At 37.1% G+C, this 21,172-nt stretch overlaps 1 protein-coding gene across 1 annotated transcript in view; it reads right to left on the bottom strand.

Moving 5' to 3' along the window:
- Nucleotides 1-1,212: 1,212 nt before the first annotated feature.
- gfra1b (gdnf family receptor alpha 1b) overlaps nucleotides 1,213-21,172 on the bottom strand; it is a 29,255-nt gene continuing 9,295 nt past the window's right edge. Inside the window, exons 4-9 of the mRNA XM_079852224.1 lie at nucleotides 12,598-12,949; nucleotides 12,257-12,366; nucleotides 11,054-11,188; nucleotides 6,152-6,351; nucleotides 4,326-4,370; nucleotides 1,213-2,475 (exon numbers count right to left, since the gene is read on the bottom strand). Of these exons, the coding sequence (XP_079708350.1) occupies nucleotides 2,335-2,475; nucleotides 4,326-4,370; nucleotides 6,152-6,351; nucleotides 11,054-11,188; nucleotides 12,257-12,366; nucleotides 12,598-12,949 (983 nt within the window). The 3' untranslated portion in view covers nucleotides 1,213-2,334. The remainder of the gene's footprint in view (nucleotides 2,476-4,325; nucleotides 4,371-6,151; nucleotides 6,352-11,053; nucleotides 11,189-12,256; nucleotides 12,367-12,597; nucleotides 12,950-21,172) is intronic.

Genomic DNA, 21,172 nt, shown 5'->3' with positions numbered 1-21,172 from the left:
CTCTTTTCTCTCAGTGTCTCGATAAAGGATTTGGTCGCTGTAAAGCCATCCTTTCTGAGAGCTTACTCTCTGATTGGTCAGATGGCCCAGTCCGTTATGATTGGTCGCACTTTAATTTGTTAACTTGCAACTTGAATTGTACAAAATGTGTTTGTATATATAGACATTAACATTAGATCAAATGAAAAAGTATTGCAAAAGTATACCACAAGAGCTTGTGTTGTTGTTACAGTGTAATTATACATTTAATTATAATAAGTAACTACATGCACTTACTATAGGGTTAGGGTAGGATTAGGGTTAGTTGCATGTAATTATGCATAATTTATAGTTATTACTATAGTAACTACATGTAACATACATGTATGTAACAATGACACTTTAAAATAAAGTGTTACCGAGCTTTTTATGGCTTTCTGTTCATGTGTCGAGTTTAATGTTGCAAAGTGTGAAACATATGACTATTTTGGCATGTGAAAGACACACTGGCACAGTTAATCGAATGAGGCTAATCCATAGAAGCAGACAGTTTATGTTCTATTTTGGTAATGAGAATCCAAGAGCGTTTCGATTATAGTCTTTACACATTTACTGACGCTGACAGCATGTCGTGTTTAGTACTAAATGGCACTGTCTGCCAGACGTGCACTTCAGTGTTGAATACTTTCAAACTCAGAGGTTTTAACACTTTTTTTTATGCCACAAACCTCAGAATATGATGATCCCTTAAGATGATTCCTCTTCCTAAAAATATTAAAAACCATTAGAGTAAAATATTTACTCTCTGTGTGTATATATAGGTACACTTTACGTACACACCACAGCTGCATTTATTTGATCCAAAATACAGTGGAAACAGCTATATTGTGAAATATTAAAATTAAAAATATCATTTTCTGTTGTCATATTTTAAAACATAATTTTTGATGGCAAAGCTGAACTTTCAGCAGCCATTACTCCAGTCTTCATGCATCATTAATATGAAATAGAAATATTTTTTAACATTGTATTTACTTTCACTTTTGATCAATTTAATGCATCCTTGCTGAATAAAAGTATTAATTTCTTTAAAACATTTGAACAATTGTGTGTGTGTGTGTGTGTGTGTGTGTGAGAGAGAGACAGTGATAGAATTTACACTATTGAAAACCTGTTCTAGTTCACACATTTTCTCATGCATCTAACTTAAAAATGAAAAATAAGACAGAAGTTAAAGGCCATCTTTAGTTTGTTTAATGTAAGTTTCTCTTTGCTCTTGCATGTCTTACAGCCCTGATCTATATACTGTACGTTTATATATATATTCTTTTTACAGCTAACCAGTACAACAACAATGCAGAAATGATACTTGGAAAGCACTTCTTTTAGATGAGCAAAAGAAACCGTTCTCACTGAATGTACATACAGCACATTTGACATATACTGGACTGTGGTATCAACCCTCGTAGTTACTTCTGAATTTCATCACTAAAACTTAAGTTATATTTCACACAACAGAGGTGATACAATACCTAGATTAGAAATAAACTTTGAGAAGCATAATGTGGTAATTGTAAACAAAGATGGTATTTACAAGTAAATATCCAGGATAATGGCAAATCCCCAAAAAGTCCCAAAATAAGTAAATTGGTGCCAAGCTCTCATCCTTGCAGTGTGTTTAACTGGAGAGGAAGGTATCTAAAATAGACCCAGAAACTAAAAAAAAAAACTGCCTGTGTTTTGACGTGATAAAGTGTCGTTTCTATCCTGATGTTCGTTTCCCATACCGTATCATCTAAGCTGGAGCACTGCCACTTTGAGGGAGAATGGAGGTCCTAATAAGGGACGGGAGCAGCAGGTTTTGCTGATAAGCCTTCAAAAATACTGTGCATTGCTTGACACTGTTCGAGCATTAGTTGAAGTCTGCAGGCTTTCCTGTGGCATCCGCTCAGAGAAAATACATGATCATCTGCAGCACCCTAGTCCGCAGAAGCTTCATCAATCTTTAATTGTCAGAAGTGGTTCTGGCATCTCCATGCGTCTTTGTATTTTCAACCAGATCTTGCAGTGATGGTAGAAAAAATTGCAGAGTTTGGGCGACACCTGTTTGCAGAAAGTTATCGCAACAGAAGCAATCCTACATGACCTTCCACTGATGCGCAAATACAGTATGTCCGTTATCTCCGATAAGTGATGAAGAAAAGCAGGTGGATCAAGAATAGTTTCATCACAGCGAAACACCACACCGCGCACAGAAGAACCACTTGCGGAAAAAAACCCTCAAAATACAACATTTTTGTATGGTACAGAGGCGGCGGCAGCAGCAGCAGTCCATCAGGTCTGATCGGCGAGCGGCTATAATGTCTGTGAGGCTGTGAGATGCCCAAGAATTGAGACCAGAGACAGCAAGAGAACAGTCCAGTCCATCAGGCAGACAGCACTAGTTGAGCTCGGAGAGATTGCATTAAACCTACTGGGGTCATTCAGCTGCGGATCCTGTGGAGAAAGTCATGTTTTCATATTGTTAGCCATTCTGTTCTTGTTGAAGCATTTTGCAGGTTTTTTCATAATGTGCATAGCATGGAAGCCCATTTCCACTTCAGAGTAAAAAGTTATAATTATGAGAAAAGGTCACAAATCTCTTTATTTCTTAAAGCTGCAGTCCGTGGTTTTTCCTCTTTGTCGCCATCTCTGTTCGAAATCTGCAATTGCAGTTATTCGCGGAATTATCAACTTTACGTGGGGTGTGCCTCGGCATGGCACAGCGCGGATGAATCCAATGTTTTGAGGAGAATGTGTGGCTGTCAGTCACCGCGCCGGTGTGGATACTGTCATTCGCAATCACAGATTCTACTTTTTGGAAGTATGACCAACATAAGAATTTTCACTGGAAAATGTCATCTGAAGAAGTAACATCCACTTTTGTTCTGACCAACTAAGGGGAAAAAAGCATTGCAGTAAATCGCGCTGATTAAATCTAACGATCGCTTGTCATATCACATCAAACCGTGCAAATTATACTTCTCAAATTGTTAATGTTAACAACATTAGTATTGCGTGACTATATTTAATGCCTTTCCGATATTTATCCTTGTTTTCGCATGGGCCCGGTTGTAGTTTCTTTTTTTCTGTAGCCACTCTGAAGTCCGAACGAATTTTACAACGGGTGAATCTCTAGTTGTCACTGGTGATTGTCGTTTGAACCTTTCTGGATCCACCATCAAATTGATAAGTTGAATTATATCAAGTGCTGTGAGAAAAGGCTATAAATCTCCACCTCCAACACCCTACACACATAGCCTACTAGCCGAGACTCCTTCTTTATGTGTACAGATGTGACGTAATGACGCAAAGACATGCTCGAATTTCCCACGGAAATCCACCAGTACCACTGGAATTATTACAAGCTTACCGTTTTGAATTGAGCTAAGGCAAGCAGATAGTTTTGAACACTGGCTGGTTATGTATTTGCTCAAAAATGTATTTTGGATAATTTTTAACCCAAAAAAGTTACGGACTGCAGCTTTAAAATCACAACTTTATATCTCACAATTATGATTTTATATCTCACAATTCAGACTTTATTTGTGATTATTGCGATTATCTTAGACGCAATTACGAATAATAGTCACAATAACAAGATATAAAATCAACAAAATTGTCTCATAATTGCAACTTCACATTAAGTCCTTAAGTAACTTTTATTTAAATAGAGCTTTATAAAATACAGATTGTTTCAGGTAAATGATGCAAACAGTTTATTTTTTTTAGCTGAACAGCAGCTCTAAAGAAAATACTGTCATTGTTCAGCTGAAGTTAGTTCAGTATTGATTCAGTTCTGTTGTACAGATCATTATTTATTAAATTAGTTCATTTGATCTATAAAGCAGTTCTGCAGAAAACATTGGTGCCACCATCCAGCTCAGTTCAGTTGTCGTCTAATAGTGTCTATGCAGTCAAATCAAATATTGTTGAGCATCTTGTAATTGTGACTGTATTTCTCATAATTTGGGACTTTACATATCTTACAATGTAAAAGTTATTTCTTATTTTCAACTCTACCATAATTAGCTGTTTTATTCTGAGGTGGAAACTGGCTTTCATATCTTGCCATACCTCTATATGGAATTGAATCATAAGGTCTGTTCACACAAAGCATGTCTTGCATTCTAAAACAGCTTGATATGTATTATAAACACTGCTCATGGACGCAAAAAAAACAACTCATTGCAATCTCTATAATTGCAATGGTCAACAACGTCCACATGATTACATAGACAAAAAATGCATGTGAAAAGGCCCCAACTCATTGGAAAATCCTGTGTGAGTAGAAATGTAGTTCTTACCACGCAAAGAACATCCATAGTGGCATTACTTTTCAGTTTCTGAGCCTATAAAGAAAGAGAGAAAGAGGCCAGCTGAAATACATGCTGAAAGTCAATTACTTGCAAGAAGCTCTTCAAGGTTGTGTGTTATAAACCATTTCCCAGACTGAAGCATTTCCATCCAGTAACCCTTTAAACCGAGTCCATCGCGATCTAAGTCAAGCACAGCTTCAATAAAGCACTGTAATTCACCAAGGCAAATAGAGGTCATACGGTATTGGCCTCTGAGTGAGAGGTAATGTTATGATAATGAGCCCTACAGCCCACACACAAACACCACTCGTATACAGCGCTGTAGCCAAAGAGCACTCTCTAAGGTCCTGCATCTTTCCAATCAATGTGCTGTGTGTGTGTGTGTGTGTGTGTGTGTGTGTGTGTGTGTGTGTGTGTGTGTGTGTGTGTGTTTCATTGTGTGCAGGAGGGCAGTGTGTCTGCATTTGACACACCAATATATTTTAATACCCAGTTACATGAGACTGCTCTGCTATCCAGTTTCCCACATGCACACACACACACACTCAGGTTGGTTTGTTGGAACGATGAAGTGATTCTCCAGAGAATCTGGAATATAATAAAGGTGCCGCACAATGGAGAGAGAATTGAGCTAATTCTTGCGAAAAGCATTGTGGGATAGAATGATTAATAGCCTTCCTGGAAGTCTATCTGACAAAAGAAACTTTGTCTACTAATAAATCATGATATTGTTATTACTCCAATATGATGAATTGTTGTGCTATATCTGCAGGAGTGCATCTGGTATTCTGTGTTTGGACTCTATATGAACTGCAAAAAAAAAAAAAAAAAAAAAAATTCTGAATTAAATATAAGTTTAGCTTTATCAACAGCATCTGTAGCATGAAAGAAAATAAGTGAAAATAGTTTTTTTATCTAATAATATTATTATTAAATAATACAATTATAATTATTGTGTTTTTTTTCTCCTTATTTTAGTGTTGATTATTATCTTTCTTTGTCTTTTTTTTTTTAGCTAATGTAACAATATTCTATATTTAAAAAAATATATATATATATTTAATGAAAATAGATGACTTTTTTAATTCAGTGAAAGAGAACAGCAAAAATGCCTAAGAATAATAGTGCATTTAAAAGTGAAGGTTATACTTTGATTTCATCGTGCTGCTGTACAGTACACTTGCCCCATAGACTGTTTTAGAGACATGCCAGTCTTGAAGTTAGATGCACAGACGATATGTGAAGATATGTTTCCCTCAGAGAGACTGTAATAGGTGGGTATATCCTGCTTAAGGGTGTTCCTCATGTTAATGTGCCAGCCAATTAGCTCTGACATGACAGCTCTGGCAGTTTGATGTATCTCATTTCTTCCCAGAGGCCCTATGTGTGTGTTATCACTGCAACAGCCCACACCCATCAATCATAAGTAAACCTTCATCACACTCCGAGTCTCAAAAAATGAAAGTCATCGTATGCCAAGCAAAGCCTGAAAGCATCCAAACAAGCTGCCAGCTGTTTATAAAGTTGATGTAGGCTGTGTATCTTTAACCATCTGAGTGAGCCAGCGGCAACATGTGTCTGACTGACTGACAGCTGTCGTTCACCATCAGAGATAGTCAATATGGTGGTGTAAAAGGCGATCCGAAAAAAAAAAAAGATTGGGTGTTCAGGAGACATTTTACACTGCCATTTTCACTGCACTTTCCTAATCAACTTTATTTCTGATGACCTTCAGAAACTAGGATGTACATTTCAGTGAATTTCTGTCAGTTTGTCTTTTACTGTAAATATAGTGTGCTGATTGTTTTCAATACCTGCATGCTTCCACAGAGGCTGTATAGATAGTCCGCATTACTGTCCAGCTCATTGGTGTGTGATGGGTCATCCAGTGTGTTGGACGTCCTGTCCCGTCCTCTCTGTGGAGTGGAAGGGTCAGGTGGAGTGGACATGATGGGTGGCTGGGGTTGCCACACACCAACATCTGTGCCATTACCAAACGCCTGGATGGCATTGCCTGTATAATGCAGGAATGAAGAGAAAAACTTAAAGTTTTAGTATGTAAGTATTGGCTTTTTTTTCTTCAAAAATTGAGTTGGAAGTTGAATTGAATTAGCCACACCTCACAGGACTGGGGTGATAACGATAGGAAGAGGAAATTTAACAGTTGCAAATTAATTTTTTTATGCAATGTTTTACAATGACTATAAATAATTGTATCATCAATTTTGACTAATTGTGCCTATTTATTCCCTGATATATAAAAAATTTAATTTTCCCTTAAAACTAAATCCATAATTTTATTATAAAACAACACAGATCGGATTCGATTTTAAATTTTGCCACAACATTGAGATTTCTTTGCATTCTGATTTTTTTTATTACACACACATATATATATATATATATATGTGTATATGTATATATGTGTGTGTGTGTGTATATATATATATATATATATATATATATATATATATATATATATATATATATATGTGTGTGTGTGTGTGTGTGTGTGTGTGTGTGTGTGTGTGTGTGTGTGTGTGTGTGTGTGTGTGTGTGTGTATATATGTATATATGTACACTCACCTAAAGGATTATTAGGAACACCTGTTCAATTTCTCATTAATGCAATTATCTAATCAACCAATCACATGGCAGTTGCTTCAATGCATTTAGGGGTGCGGTCCTGGTCAAGACAATCTCCTGAACTCCAAACTGAATGTCAGAATGGGAAAGAAAGGTGATTTAAGCAATTTTGAGTGTGGCATGATTGTTGGTGCCAGACGGGCCGGTCTGAGTATTTCACAATCTGCTCAGTTACTGGGATTTTCACGCACAACCATTTCTAGGGTTTACAAAGAATGGTGTGAAAAGGGAAAAACATCCAGTATGCGGCAGTCCTGTGGGCGAAAATGCCTTGTTGATGCTAGCGGTCAGAGGAGAATGGGCAGACTGATTCAAGCTGATAGAAGAGCAACTTTGACTGAAATAACCACTCGTTACAACCGAGGTATGCAGCAAAGCATTTGTGAAGCCACAACACGCACAACCTTGAGGCGGATGGGCTACAACAGCAGAAGACCCCACCGGGTACCACTCATCTCCACTACAAATAGGAAAAAGAGGCTACAATTTGCATGAGCTCACCAAAATTGGACAGTTGAAGACTGGAAAAATGTTGCCTGGTCTGATGAGTCTCGATTTCTGTTGAGACATTCAGATGGTAGAGTCAGAATTTGGCGTAAACAGAATGAGAACATGGATCCATCATGCCTTGTTACCACTGTGCAGGCTGGTGGTGGTGGTGGTGTAATGGTGTGGGGGATGTTTTCTTGGCACACTTTAGGTCCCTTAGTGCCAATTGGGCATCGTTTAAATGCCACGGCCTACCTGAGCATTGTTTCTGACCATGTCCATCCCTTTATGACCACCATGTACCCATCCTCTGATGGCTACTTCCAGCAGGATAATGCACCATGTCACAAAGCTTGAATCATTTCAAATTGGTTTCTTGAACATGACAATGAGTTCACTGTACTAAAATGGCCCCCACAGTCACCAGATCTCAACCCAATAGAGCATCTTTGGGATGTGGTGGAACGGGAGCTTCGTGCCCTGGATGTGCATCCCACAAATCTCCATCAACTGCAAGATGCTATCCTATCAATATGGGCCAACATTTCTAAAGAATGCTTTCAGCACCTTGTTGAATCAATGCCACGTAGAATTAAGGCAGTTCTTAAGGCGAAAGGGGGTCAAACACAGTATTAGTATGGTGTTCCTAATAATCCTTTAGGTGAGTGTATATGTATATAAAATAAAATAAGTTTTAGTTGAAGTTCTTCATCTAATATTATTTATTTTATATCAGCTTTATTACTTTTAATAGTTTATGTTAACATTCAGTAATTTAATTTCCAATAGTCATTCTCACTCTGCTTAAAACAGAGTTGACACTGACATGCCTGAAATAAGCATTTTTCAACATTTTTGAAATACAAGCTTCTTAATTTCTTAACAGATGTAGCAGATGAATAATGATAAAGAGGCACTTAGCCTCAGTGTGGAAGTGCAGTAAGACCTCCACTTACTCAGAACTTTCTGGGACCTTTCCAGTGATAAAATGAGGGAGGCCATTATGACTCAACTGTCTTTTTTAAATGACTTTATTCTCAAGAGCACTTTTGACTTCAGAGTCTGTTATTTACCTCACGCCACAGCAGGCTAAAGGGCAAGTGGGAGATTATTGATGAGTACTCAGGTAAAGAAAAAGCTGCTTGTGTATTAAGTACCATCTATTAACAGAGAAGAGCTGGCCTTATTATTGAGCGAGTGTTGAGATTCTCTTAAGGCCAGGCTTGTAAGCTGACTCTGTGTCTTAAGGGTTAAAGATTCATAAAGCCTCATTCTACATTCTCCATTACTGTGTTATTGCTCCTTAAAGGGATAGTTCACCCAAAAATTAAAATCCCTTAAGTTGTTCCAAACCTTTATGAATTTCTTTCTTCTGCTGAACACAAAAGAAGATATTTTGAAGAATGTCAAGATTATCATTGAATGCAAGATTGCATTCATAAGAATGAATGTGTATTCAAAGCTAACTGTAGATATTATATAGATTTAAAGACTTAAAGGACAGATTTTTTTAGATGTTGTCAGATTGTATAATATGACCCTGGGGAGATCTTGTGTCAGAGCCAAGGCAGACTGTTGTCATCAGTTGTACATTATGTTTTAGCAGACTTTCATCTGTCTGAGAGAGTATTGAGCGTTTATCCTTCAGGAGAGAATTTGAGGTAATTTTGATTTTATGAGGATCTTTATATTGCATATCATATTGCATCATACAAGATTATATTCTTTCTCTCACTCTCTTTCACACATCTGTAGTAACTATGAGTTGCTCTTACTGGTTCATTATTAGATGGCCGTCATATGAGTGGCCAGATTCAGAGGCTAACGAGACAAGTAAATGACCGTTGGTTTAATTATGACTGATTCATTAGAAAAGATTTTCTTCTTGTAATCTAATTTGATTGAGATGCTTAGTTGCTTACTTTTTTGCATTGATTTATTTTTAAAGGGATACTTCACCCAAAAAGGAAAATTCATTCATCCTTTAGTCACGTTGATCCAAATATGACATTTCCTTCTTCTGTGGAACACACACACAAAAAGATCGAACCCCAACATTGGACCCAATTAACTAAAATTAGACTTTTTTCAAAATATTTATTTTATGTTCCACAGAAGAAAAGCGGAAATTCAGGTTTTGAATGACAAGAGTGTGAATAAATGACAAAATAATTTAGATTTTTGGGTGAACTATCCCTTTAAGGATCGGAACTGTTCCCATGCATGCTGATGGTGTCTAAAAAGCACTGGTATTGGTACCTGCACTAACTACTTTTAACACTAACTAAACTGATTAAAGGGGTCATGAACTGGCTTTTTAATTTTTTTTATATTGTTGTCTGAGGTCAACTTATGACGTTCGCTTAGTTTTTACATTCAAAAACATCAAAATGAATAAGTAATAGGCTATTTTTGTACCCTATAGTTTTGAGCCTTAGCTCCTAAAACGCTCAGTTTTTATGGGCATGCTGCATTGAAGACTTGGAAGTAAACGCCCACTGCTATGATTGGATAACAGTTTTGCATATTATAATGAGTTTCATGTAATGCGTGAATCGGTGGGCGGGGCTAAACAGGCAGTGTTGAAGTAGGCGTTGATCTTCTTCTGCTGAGGCGGTGTTTGATACCATTTGACGTCATAGATCGCCACTTTGAAAAAACTGTTGTTCGCTGTGCCTGGTGTCAATAAAAGCTTTTATTGGACTAACAAGGAAGTTTTTAGTTCTGAAACTCACAGGATATTCTTAGTATGATGACTTTTATTATGTCAAAAGCTCAAGGAAAATTTGATTTCTCAGATCATCACCCCTTTAATATAAAAAATAAGTGATGTCTCCATTAGGTCTGACAGTGTAAATGCTTCCTAATAAACCTGGAACTATCTATAATATCAGTACTGGGCCTACTGTCATATACAAATAATGGCATATGTTCATTACAAACTAGAAAGAGCTAAGAAAACATTTTGCTGATATATACTATCTCATGCTGTTTGAACTCACTAACGTCTTATTGGACAGACAGTCTTTTCTCTTTCCCTCCATCTCTCTCTCTATACGTAAACACAAAAGCACACACAGATGAGGACGTGTCAGATATGAGGTGTGGATGTGTGTCGGTACTGCTATATCATCCGGGCTGTCATCCTAAAGGCCATTGTCTCATGTAGACAAATCCTCCTTCTCATCTGCTCTCTGTCTAGCTCCCTGTATTCATTTCATCTATCTAAATGGATGTTTTTGAATAACTCCCTGACAAAATAATGCATGCTGTCCGTACTCTTCCAGGCCCATGGACACCTGAGTAATGCTTTATTGCCTTTTTATGTCAATCTCCCCTCTCAGCCGCCCCATTTAAGAGGGATTTCTCCGTCTCTCGGCCGTCAGACTGCCCTGAACCGCACAGCAACACAAATCGCAGAGATCAGATTTACTGGTGCAGACTGTGAATGATCATGAAGACGCAACGGAGCAGAATTCAACTTTAGAGTCAGTGTTGATGGGCAAATTCTGTCAGTCAGAGCATAACGCCATGTAACCAATGATATAGAGGAGCAGCAGCTGTGAATGAAGTCTACTCACGGAGACAACGGTTGTTGGTGAAAAGCTCGGTAAACTTGTCACACTCTGCTTTTCCGTTTCCGCTGTTGCTACAGTCACACCAAGGAGACACGCTGATGCCAGGGGCACGGAGGTAGTTAGGGGTCATCACCGTACCTGTTACATATTTCAAGGGTCAAAATGCAAAGGTCATTTGTGTTGAAACCAAAGACAATATGTCACAGATCAGTAGATCATGTACTTTCAAAAGCGAAATATACAGTCGCCCCACACATTTGGACACTTTAGAAGTATATGAAAGTCATTTCATTGGATAGAACATATTAAACCAAGTCGCATCTTCAACAATTAAGCATCTATTTATCAAAGAATCCTGAAAAAAATTAATCACAGTTTCCACAAAAACATTAAGCAGCACAACTATTGACAACATTGATTATAATAAGAAATGTTTCTTAAACACCAAATCAGCATATTACAATGATTTCTGAAGGATCATGTGACACTGAAGACTAGAGTTATGATGCTGAAAATTCAGCTTTGCATCACAGAAATAGATTACATTTTAAATATATTCAAATAGAAAATGTAATATTTCACAATATACTGTTTTTACTTTATTTTTGAAAAAATAAATGCAGCGTTGGTGAGCATAAGCGATTTCTATCAAAAAAAAAAAAAAACGTTTGAACAGTATTCTATAACTTTGTTTTATCATTTAAAACCTAACAAAATTTGTGAAATGTTTTGCTTTAACTGTGCTTGACCTATATTTCATTAAAATAAATAAAACTTGCCTTAAAATTTGTATCTAATGCAATGACATTCATAAATGTTTAAGTGTATTAAATATTTTTTTGGGGTATATGCAAATGTATAAATCAAAGTTGCATGATATCTCTACATTAACGAGTGATTTGTTAAGCTTAAAATAAAGCAGTAATGTTATTAATATTAAAGTTATTTTAGTGTAACACAGTAACCTCATAGGGCAGTTGTGTGAATGATGATCACTTAAAAAATAAGAGCACCACTTTTTTTTTTTCACCATGGCTTGTTAAAAATCGATTGATTCATTGCACTCTAAGGTACTGTCATTTAAAAAGAAAATACTATGGTAATCAAAAAAATGATATACTCTAGTGTTACCATAAGACCATCACTGCACCATAATACTGTAATGCCACAGTAAGGGGTAAGACACAGTAAATGTTCTTAACTTACCAATGAGACCTGAATATGCCAGCAGACAGTCTGCATAGTTTTCCTTCAGACATCCCGAAATGGAGCGCGCCTCAGGTTGACAGTTGCTGAGAAAGTCAGCTAAACGAGATCTAAAAAAAAAATATATATATATATATGCAGTAATGAACAAGAGTCCACAGAATGTCTCCTCATTAAACAAACTCAGCCCACAAGTGACAGTCCGGCAGTCTTATGACTATCGTCCTCTCTTCTCAGACACCATCTACCCCTTCTCTGGATTAATAATAAACTCGTTGAAAAGTATAGTGAACATTCAAGCACTTTCCTCCTTGACGTGAACAAGCTCTCTTTCGTCCTACCTGCAGATGTAGTTGGTCTTGCAGGAGGCTTGCAAGGAGAGACAGTTGGGTTTTTCCTTGTCCTCGTATGAGCAGGCTGGCACGATGGTCTGACGCCTGCGCTCGGAGCAAGCCGAGTGATCCCCGGAGGGGCAGGAGCAGTAAAGCATGCCGTAACTGTGCTTCGGTGGGACCTTGTCGAAGAACTGCCGCAGGGCCTTGTGGCACTTGCGCTTGTTACACACCTCAGTAATCGAGACTCGGCTGGTGCAGGGGCTGATGTAGAAGGAGCGATACTTCTTACATGTGTCATTCAGGTTGCAGGCCTTGGCGGCGTTCAGGCAGTTGTTGTCTTTCGTAAAGGCCGCCTCACCTATGCGGGAAGAGGTTTAGAGGGCGAGTTACGAACACTACTGGCTGATTTTACTGATGCGACTCATGCGAGCGCTGTAAATGTCAAAGAACACTTGCTGAGAGTGGGGCAACTGTCGACCTTTTAGGACTCTCTGTGAACGTCCCCTGGCTGAGGCCGTGCCGTACGGCATTCACAGGACTAGAGGTCATGTGTCAGAGTATGTGGTGTGTGTGCGAGTACTATACTACTGATTAACATTCAGGAAGATGACAGTTTGTTCAAAGTGTATTTAAAGATGAAGTGCGTAAAATGAGTCCCAGCTTGATATATAGAGACAACTGTAAGTAAGCCATTTGTTGGTTGATTACACCGAAAAGAGTAAACACTATGTCTCTGTGGCATTTTCAAAGCATTACTTCTGTTTGTTTGAGCTTCCACACACAGCAACAGTGGCTCAACCAATGGTTTGAGTTTGGGGCGGGGCTATCTGTTTGACCAGCCAATGGCAGAGTGTTTGGGAAACCTCTTTGAAAACAGTAATTATTCTTGTTGGTCATGCTAGTAGCACAAAAATCAAACCTAATATATAGGCCTATACACTACCGCTCAAAAGTTTGGATTTTTAAAATGTTTTTGAAAGAAGTCTCTTATACTCAGCAAGGCTGCATTTATTTGATCAAAATACAGCAAACAGTAATGTTGTGAAGTAGTATTACAATCTAAAATAGCTGTTTTCTATTTTAATATGTATTTTTTAAGTAATTTATTCTTGTGATGGGCAAAGCCATCTTAAGTGTCACATGATCCTTCAGAAATCATTCTAATATGCGAATTTGCTGCTCAAGAAACAGTTTTTTTTATTATTATTTTCTATGATTAAAACAGTTGTGCTGCTTAATAATTATTAATAATAATTTACTGGATTCTTTGATTCATGGAAAGTTCAAAAGAACAAATTTTTTTTGAATTTTTTTATTTTTTTATTTTTTTATTTTCCTTTAAAAAAAAAAAACTAAACTTTTGAACGGTAGTGTGTACGTTACTAAATATTCTAGATAAGAGTTCATCAAAACACCAATTTGGTCTAGTGTGTCTGAAAATAAAATCACATGAAGGTTCTATTTTCTCGCTCGTTTCTTTCTCAATTTCTTCAACAGATCCCACACAAAATGCCGAAAGCATACCGATTTCTAGTTCTTTTCATTGTACCTCCTACCAAGCATCTAAACATGGATTAAAATAGGTTTTATTTTGAATCTTTTGCCTGAAGAACTTCTCTCAGCTTCTTGCACTGTCACACTTTTCCTTTTGTCTCCCCCTTCTCGATCTACACAGCGTTTGAGACTCTTCAACAAACAACCTCAGGTAAATCCTTCACTCTCGCTCGCATGGATAAGTTCACAACCCTGAAAACTCTTGTTTGCCTTTCTTTTCTAAGCTGTCTGTTTGCTTTAACAGACTTTCATTCCTATAAGAACACGCCATCAGACTCTTTAGCCACATAAAAGAAAGCACGTTAACACTATATTGTGTTTATCGTTATTAAATAAAGCTTTGATGATACAGGATGATATTAGACTACACTGACTGAGTTTATTTTGCAATAATGATCAGCTGAATGTGCATTATGCTGCTAATTATATTGCAGAATAAATAAATGGATATATTTACATTGATAAGAAAAAGACTGCATAGTGCTACAAGGAAATTGGTTCCCAGAGAAAACGGTCAGTTATAATGTTTAGCAAACTGTATATTCATATAATATAAAATATTTAAGAATTATGGAAGAATTACTTGACTAATCAGAATCAAGTATCCAGTGAGCCGTGTATTAAGTGGGTTTACTCTTCTTTACTCTAATGATGACTCAGTGTTCTCTCCTCCTCTTCTTCCCGCTTCAGTAACTCTTGCATGTGCATGGAACACTGCATTTTGCAATTATGTGTTTTGATGAGGAATTTGTGCTTATTGTGGACTTCCGTGACATGGTTAGATGTGATTAAATTTGAACGCAACCTAGTTACTTAAGGTTAATCACCTATTACAAAAACCATTACTTACGTTTGACAAGCACGTTGACATGAAGCTCAAGGTTTAATTGTTGATTAGAAGTTGCAGTCATGTGGACAGGTTCTGCAACATGTCATAGTCTATAAAGTTAACCCATATCCTCTTGTGATACACTGATCATGAGCAGAATTTATATACATAATGCAATAGCAATTTATTATGGTACATCATTGAAATAATGGCTTGGGATAGTTCACCCAAAAATGGAAAATTAGCTCATGATTTACTCCCCCTCATGTCATCCTAGGTGTATATGACATTCTTCTTTCAGACGAATACAATTAGAGTTATATTTAAAAATGTCCTGGCTCTTCCAAGCTTTATAATGACTGTTTCTATTTAGTCCATAAAAGTGCATCTATCCATCATCATAAAAGTGCATCTATCCATCATAAAAGTGCTCCATACTGTTCTGGGGGGTTAATAAAGGCCTTCTGAAGCGAAGTGATGAGTTTGTGTAAGAAAAATATTCATATTTAACACGTTACAAAGTAAAATTCTAGCTTCAAGCCAAACGAGCATACTTTCGCACTTTACTTTACTATACATACTTTACTACTTGCGCCTAAAGAGCTTGGAAGAGGCAGGATATTTTTTAATATAACTCCGATTGTATTCGTCTGAAAGAAGAAAGTCATATACATCTAGGATGACTTGAGGGTGTGTAAATCATGGGCTTTTCCATTTTGAAAAAAAAAAAGATAATAGCATAATATACTGTACGTGTTTACTGGTGCAAGAACGGGACAAGCTGTGACTCACATGTGACAAGTCCCACCCTACTTTTTTTTTTTAATTCAAGAAGCCGTTTCAGTACAGATCACAATATGGAAAAAAGACTATCGCAACTTCTATTTCATGACTATTTTAAAGTAAATACCACTTGGTTTGATATAAAAACAACCTTAAAACCCCATGCTATTGTCATGGACTCATGTCCATAGTAATGCCATGGTATTTTGTTAGTGCTGTGACTGTGTGTGTAATAATGACCTCAGCTTTCGTTCCCCAGTGTCAAAGGCTGAGAACCTGGCCATGTACACCTCAGAGAACTCAAAGGTGATGTGAAATAACGACCAACTTGTGTGTGTGTGTGTGTGTATGTGTGTGTGTGTGTGTGTGTTGATGTGGCCTCGTGTTCTCCAGGCAGCAGAGCGCTCTGTTGTTTATTGCTTTTTGGGCGCAGGAATAATAAGTGGGCTCTTCTTTAAGTGGCCTGAGAGATTGGGAGTGCTGATGGCGGAGACCTGGAGCTTTTCTGCCGGATGCTTAATAATCTCCAACTCTTCCAATCCAATAAAAACACATGCCACTGCAGCAAATCAAATCATATGAGGACTCAGACTCCATAATTGATCTCGCACTCTCTCTTCCTCCGTGTCTCTTTCTGCCCATCTCCTCATTCTCGCTTTCATCTGCCTTTTTTTATCTTTCTTTTTATTCCCCAAACTTTACTTTTTTTATTTTTCCTTCAATCCATTCTTCCTTGCTTCCTTTCTTCTTTCATTTTCTTTGTTTCCTTTCATTAATTCCTTCTTTCTTTCCTTTTTTCTTTCTTTCCTTTTTTCTTTCTTTCTTTCCTTCTTTTTTTCTTTCCTTCAATTCTTTCCTTTCTTCGTTCCTTCATTCCTGGCTTTATTTATATATTACCTTCCTTTCTTGCCTCCTACCTTTCTTCATTCCTTCCTTCATGTTTTACTTTCTTTCTTGATTTTCTTTCTTTCTTTCTTTCTTTCTTTCTTTCTTTCTTTCTTTCTTTCTTTCTTTCTTTCTTTCTTTCTTTCTTTCTTTCTTTCTTTCTTTCTTTCCTCCTTCCACCGTTCCTTCTTTCTTTTTCTTCATTCCTTTCTTCCTATCTTTTTTCTTTCTTTTTTCAATCCTTTCTTTATGGCTTTATTTATTACCTTCATTTCTTCCTTGCTTTCTGCCTTTCTTTTTCTTCCTTTCCTTCCTTTTATGTCTTTCTTCCTTTTCTGTCATCCTTTTATTTCTATCTACCTTCTGCCTTCCTTCCTTGCTTCCTACCTTTTTCCTTTCTTCTTCCTGCTTTTCTTCTTTTTGTTTCTTTGTTTCCGTTCGTTCATTCATTCACATTCATTCATTATTTCTTCCATCCTTCCTTCCTTACTTCCTTCAATTCTTCCTTTATGGCTTTATTTATGTATTATCTTTCTTTTTCTGCCTTTTCTTTCTGCCTTTCTTTCTTTCCTTTCTTCCACCCTCCACCATCCTTCTCTTTTTTCCTTCCTTCAATTATTCCTTTATGGCTTTATTTATTTATTACCTTCCTTCATTGATTTCTCTCTTTCTTTTTGCCAAAATAACAAAAATACTAATTTATTAACAATTGTCATCTATTTATTTTACATGACATGTCAACAACTGTCTTCATTTTTTTTTGAAATCTTAAAACGCCTGAAACCCTTCATTTGATATTTCAATGAAACATAAACTGAGAACCCCATTAAGTCTCATGAGCTCTGAAAGAGCAATACAATTTCTCTTTGCGTAGGTCAAAGTATATGGTGATTCTTCTTAGAAATGGAGCTAATGAATCCATTGCACTGGAACCTTCTATCAATTAATGAAATTGCAGTTGCAGCACAATGAGGGTTTGTTACGAGATGAGCCCTCGCTAACCATCTCCGGGCTCTTTAATAAAGAGAGAACTGCTAGTTAAACAACACTGTGAGCTCTGTGTAAAAGACTATCCGCTTAAACTACTGCCCTGGGACATTTAATGGCCCTCTGAAGTGATGTCTGCCGATGACTGAACTATGGAGCGCACTCTAAGGGAATTAGCGAGTCCAATTGATATTTGAAAATATCCAGTGGATGTGGAGTCTATTGATTTATTGATGAGTGTCATTTACCCAAAAGGAATTAATAAACACACTGATCCATGTATGTTTACAGAGCTGATCCATCTGGAGCTGATGCAGCTCTTCTGGAAAAGACCGGCAGTTTGAGGCATCGATCAAATGACTGATGATGTACAGTAAAAAAGCAGGCCAACTTTATAAGGAAATTTACATTAGCTCTCTTCTCAAACACTCTTTCAATTAACTCTCAATGAATGTGTAGTCCTTATCCAAACAAGTACGGTTTAGTAGGCTATACTTCCTCAAACCTGCCAATTTGTTTTACTAAGCATGTTGAAAATATTCTTTGTATAATCTTTGTATTATGACCACCCTAATCTGATAGCTAGATTGTAAAATGCGGACCCCTAACAGGCTGAGGTAATGGACACTTTACTCAGTTCCCGACATAGATTAGTATGATCTCAAATAATTACCAGAGCCAGAGGGATTTGGGGGTCATTGATACTCCAGTGAGTGGAGCAGTGAAATTCCAGCGATGGCTTGGAGATTTACCCTATTATTGTAGCAGTGACAATGGAGGGAGTCACGTTACTGCTAGATGTTTGACTGTGTGTTTTGGGAGCTTGCTAAAGAGAGTAAATGATGACTAGTGGCTGTATGTGTGTGTGTGTGACTGTGCATGTCCAACAACCAAGCATTTTAACAGCATAAAATCTCATGAGTGTAATTAATAAAGAGTGCAGTGTTGATGGTTTTCAATCCAGAAAAAAAAATCAATGTCTAATAAGACATAAAACTGGTATTTGATGTTTTACCATCAACAACTGCCAAGTAATTTCCCTCTGGGGCTCTGCCTTCAATTTACATACATTAGCAGTAAAACATACAAGCCACTATATATTAATCTGTGAGAAATGGAGCCAAGACTGAGGCATTAATAAATTGAGAATGAAAAAGCGATGTACGCGGGGTGTAAAATGAACACTCACTGAGTGCCAAATGCAAGTCAAAAATTGTCATTGGCAGCTAAATAATACAGAGATGCTCGATTTAACTTGAATAAAAAAAGAATGATTATCTGACCTTCACTGAGAGATTCAAAGACATACAGCTGTCGCGACTCAAATGTCCTGTAACAATTTTTACCTTCATGAGATTATCTAGACAATTAGTTTATTTATATGTGGAGTGAGCTAGCATTTAAATCTGTGTACTATACAATGACGTGCTGTTAAAAATATGCAAGAGGAAAAAAATGCTAAATAATACTTTGTCGTAGGAACAAAAAATAATAATTTTATCATTATTATTATTATTATTAGTGGTATGCGACTAATATTTTATTATTATAATTATCATTATATTTTTTTGTCCATATGACTGCTATTATTTAGCTATTTTCTCATTTTTTCCCCTTATGTATATGATCTAGAATAGAATGATGTGAATTATACAATGGACATGGTTGTTATAAATATGCAAGGTAAAAAAAAAAAAAAAGGCTGACAGTGCAATTATATATTTAAGTACTGAGTAATATTAAGCAACTACATGTACTTATAGGGTTAGGGTAGGATTAGGATTTGGTTGAGGGTTGCATATAGTTAGTTGCATGTAATTATGCATAATTTACTGTTATTACTATGGTAAGTACATGTAACATGGACACTGTAAAATAAAGTGTTACCTAGTAATTTAATAATAATATTAAGGATTATGATGCAAAATACTTTCTATTATTTTATAAGTATACTATTAAATATTATTGGTCATTATGACAGTGGTATTGTGAGCTATCTTCCCCCTTATTTGTAACATGCCACTGTATAATTTTAAGGCTTGTAAAAAATATTTTTCCCAATTCCTCTGACATCGAAGTGGACAGCAAACCATCTTTGTCTTTATTGACTTTAAGCTAGAATTTGACTGTATCTACTGGCCAGCCTTATGGAAGACACTGGAGACCAAATTTGCAGGAAGATCATTAAACTCCTCCAAGCATCCTATAATGGTTCAAATAGCCAAATACAGATCCGGAACGAATTATCAAAGGAGTTTACAATCAAGTCTGGAGTTCGTCAAGGGGACATCGTCTCCCTGTTGTTATTCAACATCGTAATCAAGGCCATCAAGGCTTTCCAGGGCATGTGTGGAGTCCAGTCTGATAAAGATCACTCTTTAACAGATCTAATGTTTGCCAACGACCAATTCTGAAGCTACGGATATACCGCACACGCTCATTCATATGGCTTGAAAATCAATGCAGACAAAACCAAAGTGATGGCAAAGGGGTCATTGTCTACCTAGAGGGCACTCAGTTAAAACAGGCCCAGGAATTTCAATAGTCCAGAAGAAAGTGGCATCCACCGTAGAGGTTTGGACAGGCAGCTGCGGCATTCGCTAGGTGGTACACAATTCAGTTTAAACCCGGCATTCATTCTTTTGTGCCACACCTCCTTCTCAACTCCCTTTGTCCACTGATCATTGTTAAATTACAGTATTTAACAGCAGCACAGTATCACTAAAGCATGCTCCAAATCAGACTTGTTTGGGCATGCATGTCAATTTCTGAATGGCTAAGGAGACAGAGAAAAGGAGTTAAAGTAAGCTAGAGAGATGTGATAAATCCACTGATGAATGCAGGCACACTCTTAAAAGAGAGGGAGGGGGTGGTTGCGTTCTACTCCCATTCACATTCCCACAATATTGGAGTCAGGAAATGAATCCCAAACACTGAAGCACACATCCACAGCGGGGGATCAGTCCTCAGGAACTGACAGCATAGAGCTGTCAACCCAACCCCATTAGAATAAAGGATTTCCTCTTTCTCTCGCTAGGCTTCTCTACAAAATCCACTCCAAAGGATTTGTATTATATATGTTTGACAGCCTTTACACTCTCAGCCTCTATACTCTTCTGCTGTGGGTGTGGGTGTTCAAGTCTTTCTCTCTGTGTGCGTGTGTGGGTCATTGTATTGTCCTTAATCTCAGCCCTGGCAGATGACGTGACTTTGGGTGACCTGGTCAGACAAGCTCACGCAGTATTGCAGTGAAAGCACTTTATGATCGGTTGGAAAAAACACAACACAGACAGCGGTGTCACTTCCTGATACAGCATCTTTGATGTGAAAATATGAACAGTTATGCTGTATTAGCTCTCTGCTTTTGACCTGTTTAATGTTGTGTAGTTAATAGTGCTAATCTTTTCTTATGAAAAGGTCAATGACATACAGATACAGCTTTATGAATTATGACCATCGCAGCCCATTACATTGATTCAGAACATATCATGTCTCTTTCATACATGAATGCAATAGGAGAGTGCTTTCAATCGAAATCCACAT

The sequence above is a fragment of the Squalius cephalus genome (assembly GCF_949319135.1).
Source record: "Squalius cephalus genome assembly, chromosome: 19".
In the NCBI taxonomy this organism is placed as follows: Eukaryota; Metazoa; Chordata; class Actinopteri; order Cypriniformes; family Leuciscidae; genus Squalius; species Squalius cephalus.
Note: the sequence above shows the minus strand (reverse complement) of the source record. Positions and strands in the feature narration are given on the sequence as shown.